Source organism: Lytechinus pictus, chromosome 11, assembly GCF_037042905.1.
Source record: "Lytechinus pictus isolate F3 Inbred chromosome 11, Lp3.0, whole genome shotgun sequence".
NCBI lineage: Eukaryota > Metazoa > Echinodermata > Echinoidea > Temnopleuroida > Toxopneustidae > Lytechinus > Lytechinus pictus.
In genome coordinates, this window is record NC_087255.1 from 13,134,527 (window position 1) to 13,161,068 (window position 26,542).

A 26,542-nucleotide genomic window follows, 5' to 3' on the forward strand; every position below is an offset into this window, starting at 1 on the left:
TTGCGGAGTCATGTGTGTATGAGAAAGAAAATCGCAGGATGAAGCTCATAAATTTTGATTCTTTGTCCTTTGTTCCTTTGTCTTTCTCTCTTTCTGCTCTCATAGCACGCATATGCCTTGAAGATTTATACAAATTACCGATATCCGCGTTTGTATTTTGGAGTGGTGATGGTCATGCATGAGGTGCACTGGACCGATAACTACTACCCCCCGGACCCCCCCCCCCGGCCATAGCTGCTCCATTGTAAAAAAAAACAATAATAAAAACTAAAAAAAATATGGTTCGAGAGACACTTTTGCCGTCTTTCTTGTCTTTATATCGCACATTACTTAACTATATATTTCACTTAAACTGCCTCTTTTATCACATCTTTCAGATCATGTGTTCTTTCTATAGGAGGGCATGTAATACAGATTTTAAAAAATACATCATGGATAAAGAGTTTGTATCGCCTTAAGAAAAAGCAAAAAGAGACATTTTTTGGGTATTTTAGATTCCATCAAAGGGAAAGTTGTTCACATGTGACATCACACATCCTTGTCACATTGCGAATGGGAGGATCTACATAGCATTATAGTGATTGCAATATTCAAATGCTCATAACTTTCTCATTATTTGTCCGAATTTTCTAAAAAGTTTCGTTCCTCCCTGAACACGTGGAATTCCATTTTAACATTTTGTGGTTCAAGCAAGGAGATCCTAATTGTCAAAATTGTAAAAATTGAAATATTGTATAATTCAAACAATAAAAAACAAAAGAAATAGTGAGTGAGTGACATCATCGACTCTCTCATTTGCATTTCACTGAGTTGAGCATAGAACTGTTTTGTGAAAAATAAGCGAAACTTTAAATTGTCATAACTTTCTTATTTAACATCCGATTTTGATGAAGTTTTCAGTGTTATTCATGTTTGATTTTTCTCTATTTAAATCAACTTTTTTTCTGGGGTGGACTTGACCTTTAAGGTCAATTCATAGGCCTATATAGATTTTCATGGATTTCAGATGCAGATCGGCTGTAACCAGCCAAACTCAGACCTACACTGGGTGGGTTGACATTGAATCTGCAAATATTTGAATTCAAAGCGTGAAGATTTGAAATCAGATCCTTTGAGACTAAAAATGATCTTCAAATAATCAAGAGTTTGATTGGTTAATATTCGCAGTCGATCTGGATTCATTGATCTCAGTGTAGGTGATATGGTTAATAATAATAACAATAATAATAATGATGATAATGGCGATGATGATAATGATAATGATTATGATGATAATAATAATAATAATGATAATGATAACAATAATAATAATATGATAATTATAATAATAATAATAATAATAATAACAATAATAATGATGATAATGATAACAATGATAATGATAATAATAGATTGATATTGCGCCATCTATCTCGAAATATTCTATTCCAATTAAGGCGCAAATTAATGAGAGAGTTTGGATGAGTGTCAAAGTGCCAGAGAACTAATAAATATTGTTATAGATTTAAACGACCAAAAATTTGTGTGCGCTTCTTCCCCCCTGTTTTCCTCACTGAATTGAAAAATTATTTTGAAAGTTTTCCATTGTTTTGGTGCTCTTTTTCTTTAGTATTGTATATATATACATACATACATACGTACATACATATATATATATATATAGAGATTACGCAGCGTAATCTTACAGGAAATTGGTATTTGGTGTATGGAACCTTACAAATTTCCTTTAATAAAACACACTTTTCCCCTTTTTAAACAGACCTGTTCTCAGAACATGAATTTTTCTGCAATTTAAAAGGCTGTTAAATTGCAGAAAAATTCATGTATTATGAATTTACAAAATGATTCTGTTATTGATTTTTGCAAAATCTTCTTTTTTCTGTAAAATCAGTTTTTTTTTAACAGTGTATATATATATATATATATATATATATATATATATATATATATATATATATGTACAAATATGCCTTGCCCCTGAAGATATCAGAATATGTGCTGGAAAGGGCATGCATGTGTTTTAAGGAGTGACTTTTCATCAGCAATAAAAATGTAAATTTTAAAACTTTGATCTTCAAGTTTGCCCGCCTAAAAGAACACTGAAGCCTTATTTACACACCCCGTTAACCCTGGCCACCTTGGAGGAGTGAGGGGCATAATGACCCTCCAACAAAAATAAATAAATAAATAGAAATATAAATAAATGAATAAAAAAAATAAAATAGGGGGCATGGCATGTAATATGGGATGAAATTATAAAATAAAAGTTGTGGGTGAGCCAAGCAAGCGAATATACATATTTTTAACCCTTTTTTTTTCAAGTGAAAATTTTGTTTTGTTTGGGATTTGTACACAATATCAAAATTAATGATATCACATTTCACTAAACCCTTCAATTTTCTCCTTTTATTTTCTTGGCCGGGTGAGGCGGGTGGGCTCTGATGTATTTATATATAAACCTGCAAGTACCTGTATTGTTGCAACAGTTATAGAACACACACAAATATATTCATAAACCACTCAATTTCAAAATGTGAGTTCAAGGATGTTTTTTTCCTTTTAGTCTATTTTCTAATTGTTTTTTTTTATAGAAAAGATCCAGGTCATTTCCGCATAGAACACGTAGACAAGCCTCTGCCACGGATGAAGAACTATATACAGTGAGCACGCCAGCTACGGCGAATGTATGGGAATTTCGTGGCATTTCACGATAATAAAGAAAAAAATAATTATATCGGGAATTATATATATTCGGTGAGCTCGTCCAATGCCATTTCTTTCGGAATGTCCCCAAAGTAATGAAATATCACCAAAAATTAATGTGAATTAATTTTCATAACGTAGGACTGAATAAACGACTAAACGTAATGAATTACATGAGGGCGAATCCATGTTTTTTTTTGTTTTTCTCTCCTTTTTTCTGTTATTTTAGTGTCCCATACGTCACGTTACTATTACATATTATAATCGAGTCAAATAACGTCTTTGTTCTTGTTCCCCTTCTGGAACTACTTGAGGATCACCACCAATCAAGAAAATATTGCACTATTTTTATGTCGAAAAGATGCAAAATGTTGTCAAACCTTCCCATATACGACACAGCTTTGTCAGACCGGTGGGGGGGGGGGGGGCGCTACGCGAATTATAACATTCCTATGTGCCACACCAAAGTAAAGAATAGGGGGCTCTAGAACTAGATATTGGTCTTAAAAATGGGGGTCTCCGGAACGACCCTTGAATCAAACTGAAGATTGCTAAATATGCAATGCTCTGGAATTGACCACTTAACTCGATCGACTCCGCGTCGATCGAGCTCGCACTGGAACGAGAAACCACAAATTTGAGGGTCCGGCCCTGGAACGGGGGAAAATATGAATTTCTATGGCTTTCTAAATTGGTGATGCTCTGGAACGGAAATTTATGCTGAAAATGAGGGTCTCGGCCGCGGCTGATACGTATCATACATTTTAAGTAGCCCCCCCCCCTCGGGTGTCAGACATTGATATTAATTACACAATTCAGGATCCCTTAAAAAGTACAAAACAGTCGATTTTCTGATCCATTGCTCAGTCGCGCACATTTTCAAAATCAGCGCACCCTATCAAAGTTCAGTCAACGATCATGGCCGTCATAATAGTGCATCTGCTCATTATCGCTTATTAATGCTATATAGGCCTGGAAGCGCCATTGTTTTATTATCACTACATTGTCATTGTAATATTTTTGATACCACTATAAAAGCAGCTTAAAATTCTGTAACATTGCACTCGCAGCCTACACAAATTATATCTTTTTATGCGCGGTAGAATATTTGCTTACGAAGGGAGTATGGGCTTAGTAAATAGAATAAAGTTTTTCAAGACGCACGTCGTAAAGATTTGTCCGTGCAGAGTGGTGTATCCCTCAGTCTTTCAAGGGGGAAGGATGGGGAGAGAAGATGAAAATCCATATGGGGAGGAAATGTGTTAAGAAATATTTCAACGTGTTTCTTAAAGTAGGCCTATATTTAGATCCACTTGTTCATTTTTTTGTGTGTGAAAGAAACCATAGAATGAAAGAAGAAACATTTGAATTATTAAATTTTGTTGCGAAACCTTTGAACTCCGATAGAATAAAACGCCCACTTCGCAGGAGCCGCGGAACCGCGGGGGAAATGAAACTGAAGTAATTTGACCAACATTGCCCATGAAGTAACTGCGAACTGGTCTATTACCATCAAATTATGGCCCGCCCCCCCCCCCCCCCGTTCCATGACAGCTGCTTTACTGCACCGACACGATGCAACCGAATAATAATAGCTTATAGCTCTATGAATAAACAAACATTCAGAGCCATTTTGAGTCGGACACGCACTCAAGTTAGTCTTCCAAAATTGATTGAGCTTCTGAAAATATATCGTATATTAAATGCATATCAACAATCATGAATCGTATGAGTGTTTCCATGAGGACTGACAATGATCCATTTTTGTTGGACAATAATGAGAAGAATACCGATCACAAGTAAGTAAAAATTTTCATTAGTTTCCTATATTTACAGTATACTTTTGCTGTAAAATGCGCTTGTCTGGGAATGATATACGGGATGGTTTAAAATTTCCAGAATATGGTCTTAAAGCTAGCTGATGTGAATGATCGCATTAAAAAAAAATGAATATTCGTATTATATTTTCACTCAAATTATTTGGATTGTCATAACGGACGAATCGAAAAGGCGATTGAATTTTACTTTGGAATCAAAGTTGAAAATTTTGACCGGCATTTTGTAAATCTAAATCTGATGTCACTTCGATACAGCGTACAATCCTATTATTATCTAACGTGAGTTTTGAAACTGGGATAGAATGGGACTTTTACAGGCACGATGGGTATGTTATAACTGAGGGTGGGGTGAAAAACATTCATAGATAAACAAAAATAATAACAACGAAAACGTAATACAACAAAATATGAAAAGAGTGCAACAATTTGCAAAAGCAAAATTGAAGAAAGCAAAATGAAAAGTAAAAAACGAAATAATATACAAAGTAGTTTCAAATTCATCATCAATAAAAAAATGAGTATGTTAATTAATTACAATCCAGTATCTACGGGGTGGTCAGAGGGGGGGGGGGGGGTAATTGATTAGACGTGCAAATGAAGACGATTTTTTTTCCCCCAAATCGGATGGTTGCGGGTAAGTTATTGAATAATTTGGAAGCTGAATAAAGGGGGCTGTTTTTTATAGATAATTAGAGTGAGGCTTTGGGTAACTGAATTTTTCGTTCTATGCTTCATATAGAAGATGTTCCCGTGAATTAAGTATGATTCGCAGATGGGGCTAGATTATTGACTAATTAAAAATGTTAAAAATTGACTGATTATCTCATCTACTGTTGAGTTGATCAACCTTCTGTTTATTTCTTATATAGGACAGATTTCAGTGCCCTGTTTTGTAGAACTTGGATTCCATTAAGTTGGCTTTAACTGCCACTAATTTCTCCAGATTGTACAACAATAGTCAAATATCGGTTGGATCAAAGCCTTATACAACATAAGCCTAGTGTTGTGCTTTTTGGTATTATAATATAACATCGAATGCGTTTAAAAGAATAGAATGTCTGTCAAACTTTTTTTCCGACTAATACTGTCATAACATATCATGTTATATGCAGGGCCCGCTGGTAGAGCAGTTTCCTAACTTAAAGGTCAAGTCCACCCCAGAAAAATGTTGATTTGAATGAATAGAGAAAAATCAAACTAGCAGAACGCTGAAAATTTCATCAAAATCGGATGTAGAATAAGAAAGTTATGGCATTTTATTTTCACAAAACAGTGATATGCACAACTCAGTGACATGCAGATGAGTGGGTCGATGATTTCCATCACTCACTATTTCTTTTGTTTTTTATTGTTTGAATTATACAATATTTCATTTTTTACAGATTTGACAATAAGAACAAACTTGACTGAACCATATGTTATTAAATAATGCTAATTCCACATGTTCAGGGAGGAATTAATCGTTGTTTCAACTTGACAATGAGGGAAAATTAGAATATTTCATATTTCATACAATAAAATACAAAAGAAATAGTGAGTGGATGACGTCATCAGTCTCCTCATTTGCATACCGACCAGGTTGTGCATATAACTGTTTTGTGAAATTAAGCGAAACTTTAAAATGTCATAACTTTCTTATTTTACATCTGATTTTGATGAAATTTTCAGTGCTATGCTTGTTTGATTTTTTCTTTTTATTTAAATCAAATTTTTGTTGGGGTGGACTTGTCCTTTAAGTGGCTACCCTGGGTAAATAAAACGTTATTATTATCATTTAAATGGGGGGGGGGGGGGTCCAGGTTATCGTCAAACAGACGGAGCTTTGCCATAGATCCTAATAACATAAATTGGCACTTATCGGTGTTGATTAATAGTCCATTATTTAAGAACCATCTGGAAATTAACTTTTAATTTCTGTTTATAGTCATTTCTAAATCTCTGGGCTCATTAGATACAAAGTGAATTCATGTCCATGCATATATCGTCTGCCCATTAAGAGAGGGAACACATTGTTCTTCAGATCTGATTAAATCATTTAGCGTAATTCAGAGGCGTCGATCCTGGGAAGGGGGGGGGGGCGATCGCCCCACCAATGAAAATATTGGGGGGGCAAACATATCGTTTTGCCCCCCAATTATTCCGCATGTGCGAAAATAAAATAAGAATGTAATGTAACACAGAAATCAGCAAGCGAGATTGAGATACACAACTCATTCTTTATTTAAAATCATGCTCAAAATGTCCGCTTTTTCAGATTGGAATATAAAATTTTTCAGCTCGCGCTTCGCGCTAACATCATTTCTGTAGCAGAAACCCATACTTTTCATGATTAGATAGGTGAATGGAATGTCCCGTTTTCAGTTCTACACCTCAAAAGAACTCCCGCTTCGATTTGCTATAATCTTTTGTTGGATATATATGTTGTTCTTTATTAAAAACGTCCATTAAGATGTCACTTTTTCAGAACGAAATATCAAAATTTTCAGCTCGTGCTTCGCGCTCGCATCTATTATTGTTTTAGATACCCATCTTAATCATTGGTACCAAAAATGCTTAGATTATCAAGCTTTCAGGTCAGAATATAAAGAAATTTCAGCTCGCTCTCGGCACTCGCATTAAATTCTGTGTAGTGAGAAATGTATCCTCCTCGATCATGAGTTACAAATAACAGTCCTAAACAAGTTCCCTTTTCCGGTTTTCAGGTCAGTATACTAGAAAATTTCAGCTCGCGCTTCGCGCTCGCATTAATTTGTTGGTGAGATATGTGTCTCTGTCACACAGGCAATCAGGCTTTCGCCCTAAGCATTCAACAGCCTCATGTTTAGTTGAAATTACTGACTTTCTGTCAAATAATCTTGATTCTGGTCTTATAACAGGGGCAATTTTTCTAGATTTAAAAAAGGCCTTTGATATTATATTGCATAAAATTCTCTTATCAAAATTGCCTTTTTATGGTATAAAAACAACTGAACTAGAATGGTTTGCTTCTTACCTTTGTAAGAGACAGCAATGCGTTTCTTTCCAAGGTGCCCTGAGTGATTTTGAGAATATTTCTTCTGGAGACCCACAAGGGTTCATTCTGGGGCCCTTACTTTTTTGTCTATCCATAAATGATATGTGTAATTTACAATTTGAAAATGAAACAAAAATTGCCCTCTACGCCGATGACACGGCATTGTTTTGCAAAGGAAATAATATTTTGAGCAGCCAAACGATCCTGCAAAAGGAATACGATTTATTGCGTCAATGGTTCAAAATAAATCTAATGGAAATAAATGCTACCATAACAAAAGTAATGGTATTTGGCACCAAACGTAAAGTAAAAAATCAGATTCTCAGAATTTCTCACGGGGAAGATTACCTCGAGAATGTAACTCATACTAACTACATGATAACTCTTGACCAAAGTCTAAACTGGTCATTACATACATGACATATATCGAATACAATTAGAAAGATAAATAGAGCAATAGCGTGCATTAGGAGGATAAAGTCATTTTTAACAGAGAAAATCCTTGCACAGCTGTAAATGTAACAAAACGGACTTGATAAAACTGCAACGTACCCAGAACAGATATGCAAGTCTAGTTCTTAACGCAGACAACACAACTACCAAAGAAACTCTAGTTAATAGTCTCGGATTGCAAAGCGTTGACAGTAGAATTAACTATCAGTATTGTATTTCTGTCTTTAAAATACTTCATGACTTAGCACCCTATTACTTGAATGGTCTTGCTACAAAACGTCCTATCTATTATGTCACCCGCCATTCTACATTAAATCCACTGTTCATACCAAAACCCAGTACTGAATTTAAAAAACGGTCATTTTCATTCGTAGCCCCCAGTATCTACAACAAACTACCAACATATATTCGTACGGCAACTACACTCAATTCTTTTAAGACCCAAATACGCACAATCAACCTGTCATTGTTAAAATAATGCAGGAAATTGCTGGTTCATTTTCTGTTATAATCGTACTAATAGAAGTCAAACTTTTTATGTCGTGCTGGTTACCGGTTTCCTTTTCCTTTTTCATGTCTTGTTTTGTTATGCTTTTAGCTAAGTTTTTTTTAGTTTAGTTTAGTCTAGTTTAGTTCAGTTTAGTTCATTTTAGTTCAATTTAGTTTAATTACATATGTGTTGTATTATTTTGTGTAGTTCTATTTCTATGGTTTTGTACATTATAAGTTCTAATTTGTATGTAATATTTTATGTAACAGGGCTCTTTTGAAAAGCAGGCCTCTTGGCTCTGAAAGGATTACCCTGTTTTTAAATAAGACTGAATAAATATAAATAAGATATTGCGAACACTGTCAAAAATAATTTAAACAACGCTGTTTACTATGTGAATCGCACAGTAGTTGTTTAAACATTTAAACAATTATTTAAAATCTTAAACAACTTAGATTATTGATAATTTAATATTCGAATTTAAACTTTGTTGTTTGAGATTTTAAACACTTGTTTAAACTGTTTTAACAACTACTGTGCGATTCACACAGTAAACAGCGAAGTTTAAATTATTTTAACAGTGAACTGTACGTGGACAATATCGATGCCGGACAATGACTTGACTTTTATTAAAATGTCGGGATGATGATAAATCACGAAATGGAAGTTCAGTTTGGTTTTGCAATATGTCTTCCAACTGCAGTATCAGTATCAAGATATATATGGCTTGAGGTAGTTCATCAAATAGACAAGGGGTCCACTCTTAAAACAAATCAGTCAAATTGACTAGACAAGTAGTCAGCTTGGTGCAACTGATATGCCAGTCACATTTCTGACATATATTCTAGTTAGAAATAACTCTGTTCTAGTAAAATGCAACTATGAAATGAAAATAATCAAATATGACTAGAATAACAGTTGCACCCAGCTGACCCCCTATCATCTAGTCGTTTTTGACTGATTTGTTTTTGGAGTGTACATATCCAATTTGTATTTGACCAACAGATTTCACGAGTTGCCACGGAACAATCAAGGTGGGCCCATCTCTTGCAAGATATGCACAATAAAGCAATGGATTCGATCTAACGTCTTTAGAACAGGTTATATTAAACATGGGTATTTAAAATTCCTGGTGGTTGCACGTGTATATATAGGAAAGTTTGCAGAATCAATAGAGGACATTACATAAATATGAACAATAATTACAAAACATAGCATACACAAACATGTAAACGAAATTTTCTTATAAGTTCTCAAAGTCAAGTCTTGATCTGATCCTGATTTTCTTTGTATCCCTTGATCTGATAGCAAAGATGATTCCATCATGGGTCTTGACTCCTTGCTATTGACAATCTTCCAGAACATACAGAAGAGGTTGGCTCGCCTGACTGTGAGATCCTCCTTTAAAGGGATGGTCCAGGCTGGAAAGATTATATCTCAATGAATAGAGTAAAATTCATAGGGCAAAATGCTGAAAATTTGATCAAAATCGGATGACAAATAACAAAATTATTGAATTTTAAAGATTTGTATTATTCCGGTGAAACAGTCCTAGGCATGTCTTTATGAATATTCATTAGGGGGGCTGATGATGTCATATCCCCATTGTTCTTGTGTATTTTATTGTGTGAAATTAGGTTTATTCAAATTTTTTCTTCCAAGAACTAAAAAAAATTGGATTGACAACTGATTAAGTGCATTATTTATTTATTACCGCTACTTATTTCATCATAATGGAAACACATCATTTACACATGTATGAAGAAATTAAACATTTATGATTTCATAAAATAACAAAAGAAAAGGGAAAGTGGGGATGTTTTCAAAAAATATTGATAAACCTTAGAATTCAATAACTTCGATAGGCCCTAGTTGTTATCCGATTTTGATGTTTTAAGCATTTTGCTCTGTGAATTCTACTCTATTTTGGTATAAATATTTTTAGCCCGGATCATCCCTTTAAAGCTATGGTTAGACCGGAACCGACTCAGTTGCTAATCCTTCCAAATACCGCGAATGCGAGAAAATTCGGTAAATTCAGGAGGGATTCGGCACCATTCGCATAGGAATTCAACTCCTTTTGAAATGTTCAAAACCTGGTACCCTCCAAAATACTACGGAACGTGGCCACGACAAATTATATTCGGGACACATTCGAGATGCGGTTGGATTATGGGAGGCATTTGGGCAATTGCAATATTGTGCTCCGATTCGGGACCTATTCCGGACCGATTCTCCTCTGATTCTGTCCGAAATCATTCGGAAGAATTCGGTTTTGGTGCAACCCGAGCTTTAGCCAGATTTTCGTTCCGTCGGCATTCTTCAATTCGTCCTCGCCTAATTGTAGACGTCATTCCGAATGTTGTATCTGTTAAACTTGACTATTATCGATCTCGGTTGGTTCCTCCTCGTAGAATTCGCATATGATCATGACGATTCGAGTCTCTGTTCATCACCCGAGTGCCACGGACGTGGAGAGATGCGGTGACTGCGATCAATCGCATCTGGTTGAACTATAAGGCTTCGTTTGTTGTTGGAAACATCCAGGATGAGCTCGTCAGTCTTTTTCTTCTGGTCCTCCAGGAATACCATAACGTCGCAAACCGTTTCTTCTACAATACTGTTCTGCCTCTTCATTCTGGCCTTGTATAATTTTCAATTTCGAACCCCCCTTTTGAGAGCCATAATCAAAATGTGTAATGTAAATATACCGCTTTTATCCAAGTGTGCCCCCTCCCCCTTGGAAATGAGAACCCTTTTTTTTTGCTTTTCAAATTTTCCGCGGACGAAATGACCTCCGATTTTAGGTGAAACCCCCTTTTTTTTGCTTGACATATTTTCATCGGCAAAATGTGCCCCCCGGCTTTGGAAAGTCCTGGATCCGCCCCTGCCCTGATTTCATCCTCTACAGTTGAGTGACCAGCTGAATTTGTGTTATGATAGCCATCGCTGTCCCTATTTTCTTCACCAGAGTTACCAGCTATATTATCGGCTCCGCTCGGTCCCTTCATAATTAATCTATCCCGTTTCTCTCTTTGGTGGCATTTTTATTCGACATTTCTTGTAGAAATGCGTTACTTGGATGTTCAAAAACACCAAGATAATAGATATTACCGGCGTTCACGAAATATGGTGCAAGAATATCACAAATAAAATATTGAAATATAGTTGAAAGTGTTTGACAATTTTGTCTGTGTCCCTGTCCGGATTTTTTTTCTTCCCCTTTTTCATTTTTTTCTTTTGCGTTTTTGCTCCCCTTAAAAAAACTAAAATACAATTTAATTTTTCGAAAAAAAATTCCCCAAATCCTTTTTTTTACTCTATGCATTCACCTTCAAATTGGTGAGTAGTGGTAGCTCGAGCCAAAGCCGAGGTAATATTAGTTAAACTGTGTGTCCTTTGGCAAAATGCGCTATATAGTATATATATAGATTAAGCTATTATCATTATAGAAAGTGAGGGGGCAAAATCCTCTGAATAAATCAGTTTTCTTTTCCTCCTTTTTTCCCTCTTTACGTTTTTGTGCCCCATCAAAATACCTCCGGGGGGGGGGGGGGAGTTAGGTCCCACTTTTTTTTCAAAACTGTGTACAAAAACATATTGACCAACTGATTGTGATTTTTGCATGATCAGACCCCCCCCCCCCACTTCAAACCCGTTCTACGCCCCCTGACATGTGTATTTTGTCTCCCTTGTAAAAAAAAAAGAAAAAAAGAACTGCAACGATTATCTTATCATGAGTCAATCCATTTTATTCTTCCATCCTTGGAAGACAAACTTTGAATAAATATAATATCATGATAAAATTCAAAAGAATAAATGAGGATATGACACAATTGCTCATTCCATATTTATGAAGGCATGCACAGACTTGTTTCACTGAAAATGAATATAAAACATTAAAATATCATGACTTTGTCATTCCTTATCTGATTTTGATTTTCAGTGTTTTTGTTTTTGTTTTTTATTTTTTCTGTTTAAATTAATATATTTTCAGCCTGGAGTACCCCTTTAAAAGTAACATCGGCCTATGTTGTATTCGCCACTGTGCATCAGAAGGAATAAACTTGAATTTGGGTTGCCACAACAAACAAATTGTTCAGATATTTTTTCTTTGTAACTCGATGAAGGATACGCCCAGCTCTGAGTATTGAGGGGCCGCGGAACGGTTTGAAAAGTTGGGGGAGGGGAGGCTGACCAGGAAAAATAGCAATTAGATGATAATTCGTACGATACACGTTTTCTGAAAAAAGGGTGAGGGGCTGAAGCCTCCTAGCCCCCCCCCCTCCAGTCGTACAGCGGCACCCGGTGCGGCACCAGCATGTTAGAACCGCATTGCGTTTTTTCTTCTTCTGAAATCATGACGATACTCCAGTAATCAAACACTGACGGGTCTATTTCTATCAATCTGAGTCAAACCCTGAGTACTAGACTTTAACTTGAAATTTAACATAGTATAGGTTTGAAAATGACAAAGGACAAGAAATGGCACTGATGGAGATGCTGTGATAGAAACTCAAACAAAAGAAGAAGGATGATAAGGAGAGGAGAATAAGAATTAAGGGGGAGAAGAAGAAGAAGATGAAGAAGAAGAAGAAGAAGAAGAAGAGAGAAGAAAGAAGAAAAAGAAGAAGAAGAAAGAATGAATTAAGAAGGAGAAGAAGTAGAAGATGATAAAACGGAGTGGTGTGTGAAAATTACGCCCGGACCATGGTTGTTGCTATGTCAGCCAGCGCAGCAGTGAAAACCCCTTCGTTAAAAAGAACATTTCAAATGTAAGCCTTACTTTTACCATGACTTTACTCCAGCCTACTTATGAGTTACGTGTCATATTGAAAGGTCGCATCATGGGAAAAAATCTTTCATTGACAGAATTGTTATTCCTTGTTCAGAGTTTGACAGCCTGTCACATGAATTTGGTACCTTCTCTTTACAATTATTCATTTAATCCTGCATTTTTATATAATTGCCTCAAAAGAAAGGAGATAACCTGAGATTGGAATGATTAATTATTGAGAAAAACATCGGCAATTATTCTGGGTTTCGTTTTTGTCTTGTCTGCACAGGAAAGCGAGACTGTATAGTTTTTTTATGAATCTATAAATTTTCTATTCGCATGGAGGAGGCAACAGGTTAATACATCTTAATTACCCCCCCCCCATTGCAAGGGGGGGGCAAAAAGCGAAATGGCTCAAGCAGTTTTGGCTTTAAAAACAATACATAATAGCACTAGCTTTTTTGCAAGACAAGTGTATATGGCTCAATCTCAAGAATACCTAACCCCACAATTTATAGTTCTTGAATAATTCAACAATCAACCGCTAGAAATGAATAATTGATCAATTATTTTTCAAATCAAATCAATTCACTATTCATGTCTGTCTAACCCTTTTCCCTATTACTTCTCTTACTCTTAAAATTCTCTTCGAGAATACCCTGATGAAGTGACAGAGTTCTGATTGATGGTTGAAAAATCCCCTGTCTTAATAATTTCAACAAATTTTATTTACCAAGTAATAAATAACCATTATACAGGTAGCGCCGCTTTGCGCTGGTGGAATTTTTCACGGGCTCTGCTATATTTGTGATTGTGGAACATGACGAACTTACTATTTTTAAGGATTTCGGGGTTCTAGAACTACTTTTTGACCATACGGAATAAATGAAATATATGGCTTTGCTCTGACGATGTCCTTTCCACATTTTACGGATACTAATAGCCTTACAAAACATTTTTTCCTACGAAGGAAGAGAAAAACAAGAGCATCGATCAACTTTCGAAATTATTCAACGGTCTGCATGATTATAAGAACTCTATTTAGTTTAGTAGATAAAGGGGAAGTTCACCCTGAAGAAAGGTTTGTGGTAAAAAAAAAGCAGAAATAAATGATTTAAAAAATTGGTGAAGGTTTGAGGAAAAATCCATTTAAGATTGATAAAGTTAATAAAATTTTAAATGTTTGATTTGTGACGTCATATGCGATCAGCTGCTCCAGATGTTTTATAATATGTGAAATGCATTTTTTAATGGATCGCGATGACTTTTTTTTCTTTTTAAAAACTGGTGTGAAATTATTTTTCTATCGATATACCGAAGGTAAAAAAAAAATTGTTCAGTTCTTCTGCGAAAATGACATTTTATTGTTTTTATCATACGTTTTGTGGAAAAGCTGCTCGCATATGACGTCACAAATCAAATAATTGAAATTTTAATAACTTATTAATTCTTTGATGGATTTTCCTCGAACCTTCGGCAATATCTATCATTATTTTTTTTGCTATTTTCACAATGAACTTTTGTCAGGGTGAACTTCCCCTTTAAGGACATCTAATTTACGAAATCGTTCGTGATGATATTTGCCACTGTATCATTGTATACATAATAATAATATTGTAAAGCTTTTAATCATTGTACAGAAAGTTGGCTGGCCTAGTGGTGGTGATATTGCTTGTTGGTGCTATAGCAGGTGTTATTTACCTCGGTATCACTCTCGCATCACGTGTCGACGATGCAGACCCTATCGATAATGGCTATTACACGTATAGGGAGGCAACAGTTGCGTCTGATGCACCCCGCTGCTCGGAGATGGGAAGGTGGATATTTTATATTGATAATTTCATTCCATTCAAATTCATTATATTTCGCAAAATAAAATAATATGCAATCATTCACCATTGTAATATTGGGTGATTCGATAATATAATGATTATGCATTACTGAGCATGCTGAGTGAGGAGGCCTAATTGCGAGAGTTTCTTATACTTATATTGTTGAACAAGAGCCTATGGCAAAGTTACAGTAATTTTTGCCATCCAGTGGTAGCAAGCTGCCGTGGTAATGATTCTGAACAGCCAATCAGAATCAAGGATTTTAGCGAAGTAAACATCGGATGGCAAAGTTATACCATGATCATACCAACTTACATGCTACGTGCAACGGGACCCGCCACGGTTGTTGACGATGTTGATGACCATGATAATAATAAAACACAATCAACCTTGCTATCTTCTCTTTATTAAAATAATAACCCCATCTAGTGGGGTGTTGCAAGAAACTTACAATTGATCGCAAATCAAATTTGGATTAAAAAATATTATTGAAAATTATGCGTTCATTGCAAATTTGCATTTGACAGACGGTCTGCATCAAAGAATGCAGTGGAAGGGCCGAGGTGTAGTGGTTCTGACTCTCACCTTGTAAACAGAGGGTCGTGTGTTCGAATCCCACCGCGGTCTGGCGTCCTTTGGCAAGGCATTAATCCACACTTTGCCACTCTCGACCCAGGTGCTAAATGGGTACCCGGTAGGATGTGAAAGTCATTGTAGCTTGTCTAGTACTGTGTGCGCCTCACAGGCGACTGACTGGAATACTCCCCAAGGGAATGACTGATTGAATCCGATGGCCGGGGTAATGATATATCTGTAAAGCACGTAGACACGTCGTTCCGATGTATTAAGCGCTATATAAAAGCGAATTATTATTATTATTATTGTTATTATTATTATTGTTGTTGTTATTATCATTATTATTATTTTTTGTTGTTGTTGTTATTATTATTATTATTATTAATAATATCATCATCATTATTATTATTATTATTATTATAAATTGATTTCCTTTGGTTCAAACTCATCAGTCATTTCGAAATACGCATCTGAATTATTTTACAATCGATCACGTCGTTCCGATGTATTAAGCGCTATATAAAAGCGAATTATTATTATTATTATTGTTATTATTATTATTGTTGTTGTTATTATCATTATTATTATTTTTTGTTGTTGTTATTATTATTATTATTATTATTAATAATATCATCATCATTATTATTATTATTATTATTATAAATTGATTTCCTTTGGTTCAAACTCATCAGTCATTTCGAAATACGCATCTGAATTATTTTACAATCGATCGCAAATATTTTCTTCAACACCCCCTAAATCTCTAAAATAATTAATCTTACTAGAAACGTGTTATTGAATAAAGGAAGTGCAATTGATGCCGCCATCACTTCGCTACTTTGTGTGGGGATGTACAATATGCAAAGTGCCGGACTGGGAGGGGGAAACTTCATTCTCTTCTACGACAGGGAACAAGAAACGCCCTACTTCATCGATGCTCGGGAGAGGGCGCCAGCCGCTTCGCATCGCGACATGTACCAGAACGAGTCGGAGGACGCCTCATCATTTGGTAGGAATGCAGTACGATTGTATTGGTATCATGCAAGTATGATTGTATTGGTATCGACAAAGATTTAAGTGTATTCATTTGACAAATATACTAAGGCCATCAGCTTTCTTGAGTGTAGATTATCAGCGGACATTACCCCATCCGCTCTTTGATTAAACACATCCCCCCTCCTACTTGTGCTTGGTTCTCGGTCCCAAATCAAATATCTGAAGAAATAATAACACCGGATTAAAAATAAACATTACAAGCGGCGTAGTGAGAGCAAAAGTACTACAAAAAAAAAAAAGCGAGTAAGCACAACTTTTTGATCTTTTTTATGCAAAAAGTATTTTTACACATTTAAAAAAAGAATTTTTGATCTTTTTATGCAAAATTATATTTACTATATTTTGAAAAATAATTTTTATTCTTTTTTATGCAAAAAGTATTTTTCCTATATTTAAAAAATAATAGTACATAATATTTCATTCATTCCCTTTCCTTCTCTTCCTATTCTCCTTTTTCTTGGACATGAAAATTTTGGGGGTGGGGGGAGGGCATGGCCCCAAGCCCCCCATCTGTTCGCCAGTGATTGGAAAGGTGCAAATTTGAACCCATTTTCTTAGTGTATACGTTGTTTTTTTTTTAAATCATTATTCAGGACCGCTTGCCATCGGTGTACCGGGTGAGATCAAGGGGTTCTGGGAGGCCCACCGAAGCTTCGGGAAAAGACCGTGGAGGGAACTGCTCCAGCCTGTAATTGAGCTCGCTGAAGAGGGTTTTGAAATTGGTCAGCCCTTACACGAGGCAATGGATCAGTACCAAGATATCATTACGAACGATCCAAGCCTGAGGTTAGAGTCAATGTAAAAAATGGTTTTGATACTACAGGAGCTATCAGCACTTGATATCAACGATGCCTTAAATATCAGACCTACCTTTTTGACATCACTTCTTCTTATTGTAGAAAATCGAGTCATGGCGCATATATTCTTTTTTTTTTAATCTCTCCCTTTCCCTTTGTCTCCCATATACTCTCTCTTTCAGCCTTACTCTTCTCTGTGTAGGTTTGGTTACGCAGCAACGGTAAATACCCTCCCCCTTCGTTCGAAGACAGATAGAGAGAGAGAGGGGGGGGGACAGACAGAAAGACAGAGGGAGAGGGGCGGGGTGGGGGGGGGGTAACGATGCATGTCTGCCTTTCTTTGGAATGGGTATAAAGTTCTTCCTCAACATGCCCTACTGCCCTAAATACCAAACTGTGAACATTGCTTAACTTTACAGAAAAGAGAGCATAAGGAGTTATTATTGACATGATGGGATACATTTGCAACTAAGTTGATTTTTTTTAAATGTCATTGTCAGGGTTTGTAAAGAAAATAGTAACGAGATATTAAGCAATTTAACAAATAACACAAATTACAAATTCTTTTGAAAAGGGGATGAATGGGCAAGAAGGCAAACATATTTGTGGTATATAGTGAAATTCATTTTGTTTTAAATCTAATTCTTCAAAACTAAAATAAGTTGTCACATGCAGCTTCCTAATTGGGTGCAAGTAGACCTAAAGGTGCCAAATCTATTAGGACAAAATAGAAAGAATAGGATTTATTTTCCTCATTTCCAGTGAAATATTGACAGATGGAAGCGGAAACATCCTACAAGAGGGCGATATTGTATACCGCCCCAAACTGGCCAATACACTCCGAATAATAGCCGAGAGTGGGGCTGATGTATTCTACACAGGCAACATTGCAAGAGACATAGCTTCCGAAATAGCAGGCAGAGGTAAGAGTGTATTTAAAAAGATATCTTGGTAGAGGGGAAGATAATATAATTTCTTTTTTAATCAAAAGTGAATGATTTCGTGTCATTTTGACAAAAAAATGCATATAAGGCTTTGCCTTTCTGCCTCTCCTAATACTTTCATTTGTACATTTGTATTATTTGTTTTATATGTTTTCTTTATACTCCTTTATATGTGTGTATATATCTACATTGTTATATGTTTTTTAATGAAAGTATTGAATAAATGAAATGAAATGAAATGAAATTTCTTAAATGAAAATTCGATTAAGTTTGATAAGAATTTCCAGTTTACTTCTCTAATGACCCACTGACAAGGTATATATGCTAATTTCAACCAATTGTTTTAGAGGGCTATTGTGATTTCGCAGGGGTTTAATGTGGGAGGGAGACAGAAAGGGTGGGGGTCGTGGATAGAAATAGAAAGAGAAAATATACTCCAAATTCTTGCAATCAAATAAAGGTTGTTGGATTTCCTCTTCCCGAACACCAAAATTTCGTTATTAACCCCCCCGAAAAACAATCTATAAAATGGTGTTTTTAATTTTTTTGTAACGTTTAACAATTAACTGTGTTATCAGATTGGATTTACTCATGTTTGTCTGTAGCCCAACAATGAAAATCGTAATGAAAAATCTGAATTTTAGTTCTACAAGGCCCAACCCCCTAAAAAGAAGATGATAGCACTTTAGACAATCAGGGGAACAGCAGTGTCTAAAGGGGGTTTCACGCCGAAATTGCGCAGAGTTGCGTTGGCAAAACGAATGGCGGCGTAGTACAGTGTTGCGTAGTTTCTACGTAACATGCAACTCTACGCAGATCCCAATGTGAGGCCCCCTCAGATGTAACCATTCTAACCATATCAGTTTCAACAACAATAAAAAAAAAATACAAAAATTGAGCTTAATCTCGAAAGTATATTAATCTTCAAAGTTCAGAAGTGTGTAAAAGGTGTTTAAAAAAGTTGTATTTTTGTCTGTATCTTCGTTTGTTTGATTGTTTATTTTGACATGTTTCAGGTGGTCTGATCACGGAGGAGGATTTGGCAGATTACCAAGTGGAACGAAGGGAACCGTTGATTGTGACAATAAATAACATGCGTGCTTTCTCTGGTCCCCCACCCAGTAGTGGCGCTGTCTACTCACTCATCATGAATATACTTGAAGGTAATGTACGACGACGACGACTACGACGACGATGACTACCACTTCTACTCAGCTGCTTCTACTACTACTACTACTACTACTACTACTACTACTACTACTACTACTACTACTACTACTACTACTACTACTACTACTACTACTACTACTTCTACTACTACTACTACTACTACTAGTACTACTACTTTTACTACTAGGCTTGTTACTATTATTCATTCTTCACCACGATTACCACTTTCCATAACGACGATGATCATCATGGCGCCGCCTCCGACGACAACGATAATGTTGATAATGATGACGATGATGATGATTAAATTTGCCGTATGCGCAGGAATTTTATCATGGAGGGAGGAACATCGAATTGTTTTTTTTCTTTCAAAGAATTCATGCAAGCGGGTGTGTAGCGCAACCAAGCCGATTAAAACAAAATAATTGTTTTTGTCTGATCACTGTTTTGTTTTATTTAATATCTTTTTAGGATACGGATTTAATTCTAGGACGATGCAGTCGGTTGAGGGAGAAATCCTAGCATATCATCGGATCATTGAAGCTTTCAAGTTCGCTTATGGCAAGAGGAGTGCTTTAGGAGATTCAAGTTTTGTTAATTTAACAGAGGTACGCAGTATTCGGGGGTAGAGTAAAGAAACATTTCTAAATATAATCAAATAATCAAGTCGTTCTATCTGTTTAAGTATGCTTTTAAGTAGATCATCATTTTTGGTTAGTATAAGCATTAGGAGTAACCAAAGCGCAGTAGAGTATATTTATATAGTGGCTGCGCTATACAAATTAATTTATCATATTATTATCATCAATGTCGCAAAAGGGTTACATCTGTTCGCCAATTCCCCATAAAAGAGATATACATGTACAAATGAACCAATATCAAACAACAATAACAGTAACTGGACTATTTTATTCACTTTTTCCCCATGCTAGCTGGTGAGAAACATGACTGATCAGCCATACGCCGATGACTTCCGAACTAGAATCGACGACGACCGGACACACAATTATACGTATTACGAACCCGAGTTCCAACTGGTAGAAGACAGCGGCACTACCCATATATCGATCGTCGACCAGTACGGCAACGCAGCTGCGATTACGAGTACCATCAATACTTTGTAAGCTAGGAGGAATTAAATATTATTATAATTATTGTCTCTTGTATCAATTGGTGGTAGTGGGGGGGGGGGGGGGAGGGGCTCTATTTTGTCCTTTGTTGCTAATATCATGAATATAATAAAACAACAACCAAACCCTCCAATAATATTTTATAGCCTGCATATGATGATGATGTTATCAATGTACACATTTAAGAACAATGCTTGACAATTATCCCAAATTTCGAGATATATATTGTATGATTCTGAAGTGTTGTGGTAAAAAGATTTTTGCTCGACTTAAGGTACTCCAGGAAAAAGTTTAAGAAATCATCTAAATTCAATCTACTTTCTCTTTTCATTACCCCTCCCATCTCTCTCATTGCCTCCCTCCCCAACCCCGGTCGACCCCCCCCCTATTACTCTATCATAGATTTGGGTCCAAAGTCCGCGGAGAAAAGACAGGAATCCTTTACAACAATGAGATGGATGACTTCTCCAAGCCAGGAGAAAACAATGTATACGGTGTTCCTCCCTCGCCGTCGAACTACATAGAACCGGGAAAACGTCCGATGTCATCGATGACGCCTCTGATCGTGGTCGACAGGGAAGGTGACGTCAGACTTGTTGCAGGTGCATCGGGAGGGCCAAGGATAACCCTGGCTGCCAGTTTGGTATATATGTACTTTTTTCATTTCACTTACATGTTATTAGATTACTTGTCTTATTCAGTAGACTTCATGAAAATTAAAATGTTAATAATAAACATCTTCCTCATAGCCACCCCCTCCAAAAAAAAAGAAGAAGAGGAAGAAGCAGAAGACAGAGGAGGAGGAGAAGAAGAAGAAAAGAAGAAAAAGAAAGAGAGAGAATAAGAAGAGATAGAGAGAGGAAGAATTTAAAAAAGGAAGAAGAAGAAGAACAAGAATGAAGAGGAGGAGGAGAAGAAGAAGAAGAAAAAGAAGTAGAAAAAAAGAAGGAAGAAGAAGAATAAGAAGAAGAAGGACGAGAAGAAGAAGAAGAAAAAGAAAGAGAGAGAGAAGGAAGTAGTAAAATAAGAAGACTTAAAGAAAGAATAATGATGATACTATTTGATTTGTTTTGCTTTTTTCATCATGTCCAGGTGAGCGTTGAAAACCTTTGGTTCGGTTCAAGTATCCGCGATGCTATTGAGCGAAAACGGATATACCATCAATTAATACCCGAACAGCCGTACTATGAAGAAGGCTTTCCTCAGGCAAGTTTAAATAATTATTCTTTTGGTTTTGACAAGTAGCAATGTCAAGTAAATCAAAATAAACTTTAGTTTTGAGTTAGTGAGTTTCATTTCGAATGTACAGAAATACTGCATCTTAAAAATTAAATCTACATAATTAATCAAGGACAAATTACGAAGAAACAGATGTTTGTTTTTAAAGTGAATTTGTCAATCGGCAGGTGATAACTAGTCTGCTATGCAGACTCTGAATGGCTCGTGAGGTGGGATCTCAGCGCGCGAAGCGCGCTGCTGCTGGTTTGCAAAGCAAACCAAGCAAACCAGCCTTCGCTCGCCCTTTCAGAATCTGCAGCCACAGTAGACCTAGTCTGCTATGCAGACTCGTTGAATCAGCTGTGGTATACACACTGCGGATGTGGGTCTACATTTGTAGACTAGGTGATAACTATCTCTTTTTTTTTTATATCATGCACGTCCGTACAGCAATGTTGTCAAGGGCCACCACCAGTGGCGTACCTAGGATTTTCCACAGGGGGGCAAAACCGTCCGCCAAAAAATTTGACAAGCAAAAAAAAAAAAAAAAAAAAAAAAGGTCTTCGATCAAAAATAAAGGATTTCGAAGCAAAAAAAAAAAAAAAAAAAAAAAAAAAAAGGTCTCCGATTACAAATAAAGGATTTCGTACCAGAAACAAATTGAAAAGCTCGTCAGGGGGGGCAAAAAAAGGTTTTTCAAGCACGTCAGGGGGGGGGGGCAGAGTGCCCCCCTGCCCCCCCGTAGGTACGCTAGTGGCCACCACCCACTATTACAATACTTTTGACATTATTTTCTCTGTCTCACTTTAGGAAATCATAGATGGTCTCTCAGAGAAAGGTCATCAACCGGTGGTGTCTGGGAGGTCAGCTGTGGTCCAAGGCATTGAACGCCTTGATGATGGTTGGTTACGAGCTCATTGTGATACAAGGAAAGGCGGTCGACCTTCTGGATTCTAATTGATCACGCCCTAATTCATGGCCACGCCCATGGCGATCGAACTGTCATTTTTTTAACCATTTGACCAGGGGAGCGGTTCATTACATTTTCGTCCGACAAGTTTTCAGATCTGTTCCCGTGAATTTGATTGGCTAAGAACCACTGTTACTATGGTAACTGTCGGATAAAACAGGACATGTCGTTTGAAACGTCTGACAAGTCTTTTCATAAAACCCTCCCCATGAATTCACCCATAGCCGTAGTTCGATTGGCCAACTGAGACATTACCATTCATGTGCATGGTTTCCTTTTTTTTATCAGATACATGTTCTTTGTCATTCCTGTATTATTATATATTTTATACCTTTATTTTTAAGCTCAGAAAATTAATAGATCGAAGTCAAAGATCTGTTGCCAGAGAGTTGCGTTCGACTAGTAAGAAGCAACACAAATCAAACGCAAGTCCCAAATTATGCGCGCATCTGATTGGTTGAAAATCAAATTACGTTTGATAACATGTTTTCCTGCAACCGGGTCATATTCTATACCTAAAAAGCACAAAGTCTATTTAATTATGGTATCTGTTATTATTAGTTGGTATTTGTCAGTGAATGATAACCGGTCATCATGGTCATTGATGACATATTTCATGGAATAGTGACCGACGGGTATTTTATGAAAGTTTGAAAATGATTTTAAAATCGATCGGGTAAGGGGCCGGTTGAATGAAAATTTGGAAGAAAAAAAATCAAGTGCAAGTCCCAAATTGGCATATTTCATTGGGTAAAAATCAAGTTACGTTAGAATTTGGATTTGCATTTGATCGCAACTCTTTTTTTTGTAACCGACCCCTGTTTCTAGGTATTTTTTTAAAGGATGTTTTCATTGAATTCTCTCAAATCAAAATACAAATTCCATAAACAAGTTTTACAAATTATTTGAAACACGACTATGAATTATACACTAAATCCATATCTCGTATAATTATACAAATTATACATCAAACTTCAAATATACTGGAAATGCGTTTCAACAATTACAAAAGGAAATATTAACGAGATGTATTAAATGACAAGAGAGAAATATCAAAGCAAACTTCGATATTAAAATCCTGTTTCACGCATTACCTAATAGGGTGTTAAAAGAAACTTGCGATTGATCGCAAGTCAATTTTAGGTCATACAAATCAATTGAAAGTCATGCGTTTCATTGCAAATTTGCAATTGATTGACGGTCTGCTTCTTGTGTAAACATGTAATTTCTTTGCTCCAGTTAAAATTTATCTATCTCTTAAAAATTTTCATCTGAAATTTGCAACTGATTGCAAATTTCAGATTGATTGCAAATCAGATTTACGGCTTAAAGGTCTATTTCAGTTAATGAAACACAGCCAGATATCATGTGAATCTATTCACTATTTTTGTTCTCACGTGTATTTCTGAATTTCCCAGGCCCTTTAATAATTTTGCTTTAATGGCTATATAGGTTCATATACGGTTCATACAACTCAACAAAGTGCAAGTATGTATGCCTACTCTTATTTTATAGAAAAGGTATTATTAATTACTTTTCTCGTCGATGATAAAGATGATGATGATGATGATGATAATGGCGATTATGGTGATTTTATTTGATTATTCTATTTGAACCCGGTAAAATAGTCCTCGATCAGCCAATGGCTGGTTTTCAGAGAGGCCGTGCAATATACAAACAATACAAAGAATAATAAATCAGTATAAAATAAACTAAGTAAGACAAAAACCTTACATAAAGTGTGTCCCACAAAAAACAAAACCGAGTTTTATCGATGATTTTACAATAGACAAATGACCTACCATTGTAAAGCTTAGAATCTCCTCTTTCATCTGAAATTACTTAGATTATTTCTCATTCACGCATGAGTGAGCAAAAACAATTTGAAGAGGGGATACCAAAAAGTCATTTGGCGGGCTGTATCTGGGTTTCAAAGAGAAAACCACATTTTTAGAAAGGTCAATATCTGCTCTTTAATTTGATACCTCAAATACTGAAAATGGTCAAGAATTAACAAAGTTCTGGTTATTTGAAATAATATACCATCAATTAATACCCGAACAGCCGTACTATGAAGAAGGCTTTCCTCAGGCAAGTTTAAATAATTATTCTTTTGGTTTTGACAAGTAGCAATGTCAAGTAAATCAAAATAAACTTTAGTTTTGAGTTAGTGAGTTTCATTTCGAATGTACAGAAATACTGCATCTTAAAAATTAAATCTACATAATTAATCAAGGACAAATTACGAAGAAACAGATGTTTGTTTTTAAAGTGAATTTGTCAATCGGCAGGTGATAACTAGTCTGCTATGCAGACTCTGAATGGCTCGTGAGGTGGGATCTCAGCGCGCGAAGCGCGCTGCTGCTGGTTTGCAAAGCAAACCAAGCAAACCAGCCTTCGCTCGCCCTTTCAGAATCTGCAGCCACAGTAGACCTAGTCTGCTATGCAGACTCGTTGAATCAGCTGTGGTATACACACTGCGGATGTGGGTCTACATTTGTAGACTAGGTGATAACTATCTCTTTTTTTTTTATATCATGCACGTCCGTACAGCAATGTTGTCAAGGGCCACCACCAGTGGCGTACCTAGGATTTTCCACAGGGGGGCAAAACCGTCCGCCAAAAAATTTGACAAGCAAAAAAAAAAAAAAAAAAAAAAAAGGTCTTCGATCAAAAATAAAGGATTTCGAAGCAAAAAAAAAAAAAAAAAAAAAAAAAAAAAGGTCTCCGATTACAAATAAAGGATTTCGTACCAGAAACAAATTGAAAAGCTCGTCAGGGGGGGCAAAAAAAGGTTTTTCAAGCACGTCAGGGGGGGGGGGCAGAGTGCCCCCCTGCCCCCCCGTAGGTACGCTAGTGGCCACCACCCACTATTACAATACTTTTGACATTATTTTCTCTGTCTCACTTTAGGAAATCATAGATGGTCTCTCAGAGAAAGGTCATCAACCGGTGGTGTCTGGGAGGTCAGCTGTGGTCCAAGGCATTGAACGCCTTGATGATGGTTGGTTACGAGCTCATTGTGATACAAGGAAAGGCGGTCGACCTTCTGGATTCTAATTGATCACGCCCTAATTCATGGCCACGCCCATGGCGATCGAACTGTCATTTTTTTAACCATTTGACCAGGGGAGCGGTTCATTACATTTTCGTCCGACAAGTTTTCAGATCTGTTCCCGTGAATTTGATTGGCTAAGAACCACTGTTACTATGGTAACTGTCGGATAAAACAGGACATGTCGTTTGAAACGTCTGACAAGTCTTTTCATAAAACCCTCCCCATGAATTCACCCATAGCCGTAGTTCGATTGGCCAACTGAGACATTACCATTCATGTGCATGGTTTCCTTTTTTTTATCAGATACATGTTCTTTGTCATTCCTGTATTATTATATATTTTATACCTTTATTTTTAAGCTCAGAAAATTAATAGATCGAAGTCAAAGATCTGTTGCCAGAGAGTTGCGTTCGACTAGTAAGAAGCAACACAAATCAAACGCAAGTCCCAAATTATGCGCGCATCTGATTGGTTGAAAATCAAATTACGTTTGATAACATGTTTTCCTGCAACCGGG

General features: G+C 36.3%; 1 protein-coding gene across 1 annotated transcript; it reads left to right on the forward strand.

Moving 5' to 3' along the window:
* Nucleotides 1-4,422: 4,422 nt before the first annotated feature.
* On the forward strand, nt 4,423-25,209 carry LOC129271799 (glutathione hydrolase 1 proenzyme-like). Its single transcript, XM_064106632.1, has 11 exons — nt 4,423-4,502; nt 14,915-15,091; nt 16,468-16,691; nt 17,332-17,524; nt 18,298-18,458; nt 19,496-19,642; nt 20,121-20,257; nt 20,582-20,769; nt 21,182-21,422; nt 21,872-21,985; nt 22,808-25,209. Exons 1-11 carry the CDS (start codon nt 4,423-4,425, stop codon nt 22,952-22,954), a joined length of 1,809 nt encoding a protein of 602 aa, XP_063962702.1. The 3' UTR covers nt 22,955-25,209.
* Nucleotides 25,210-26,542: the final 1,333 nt, after the last annotated feature.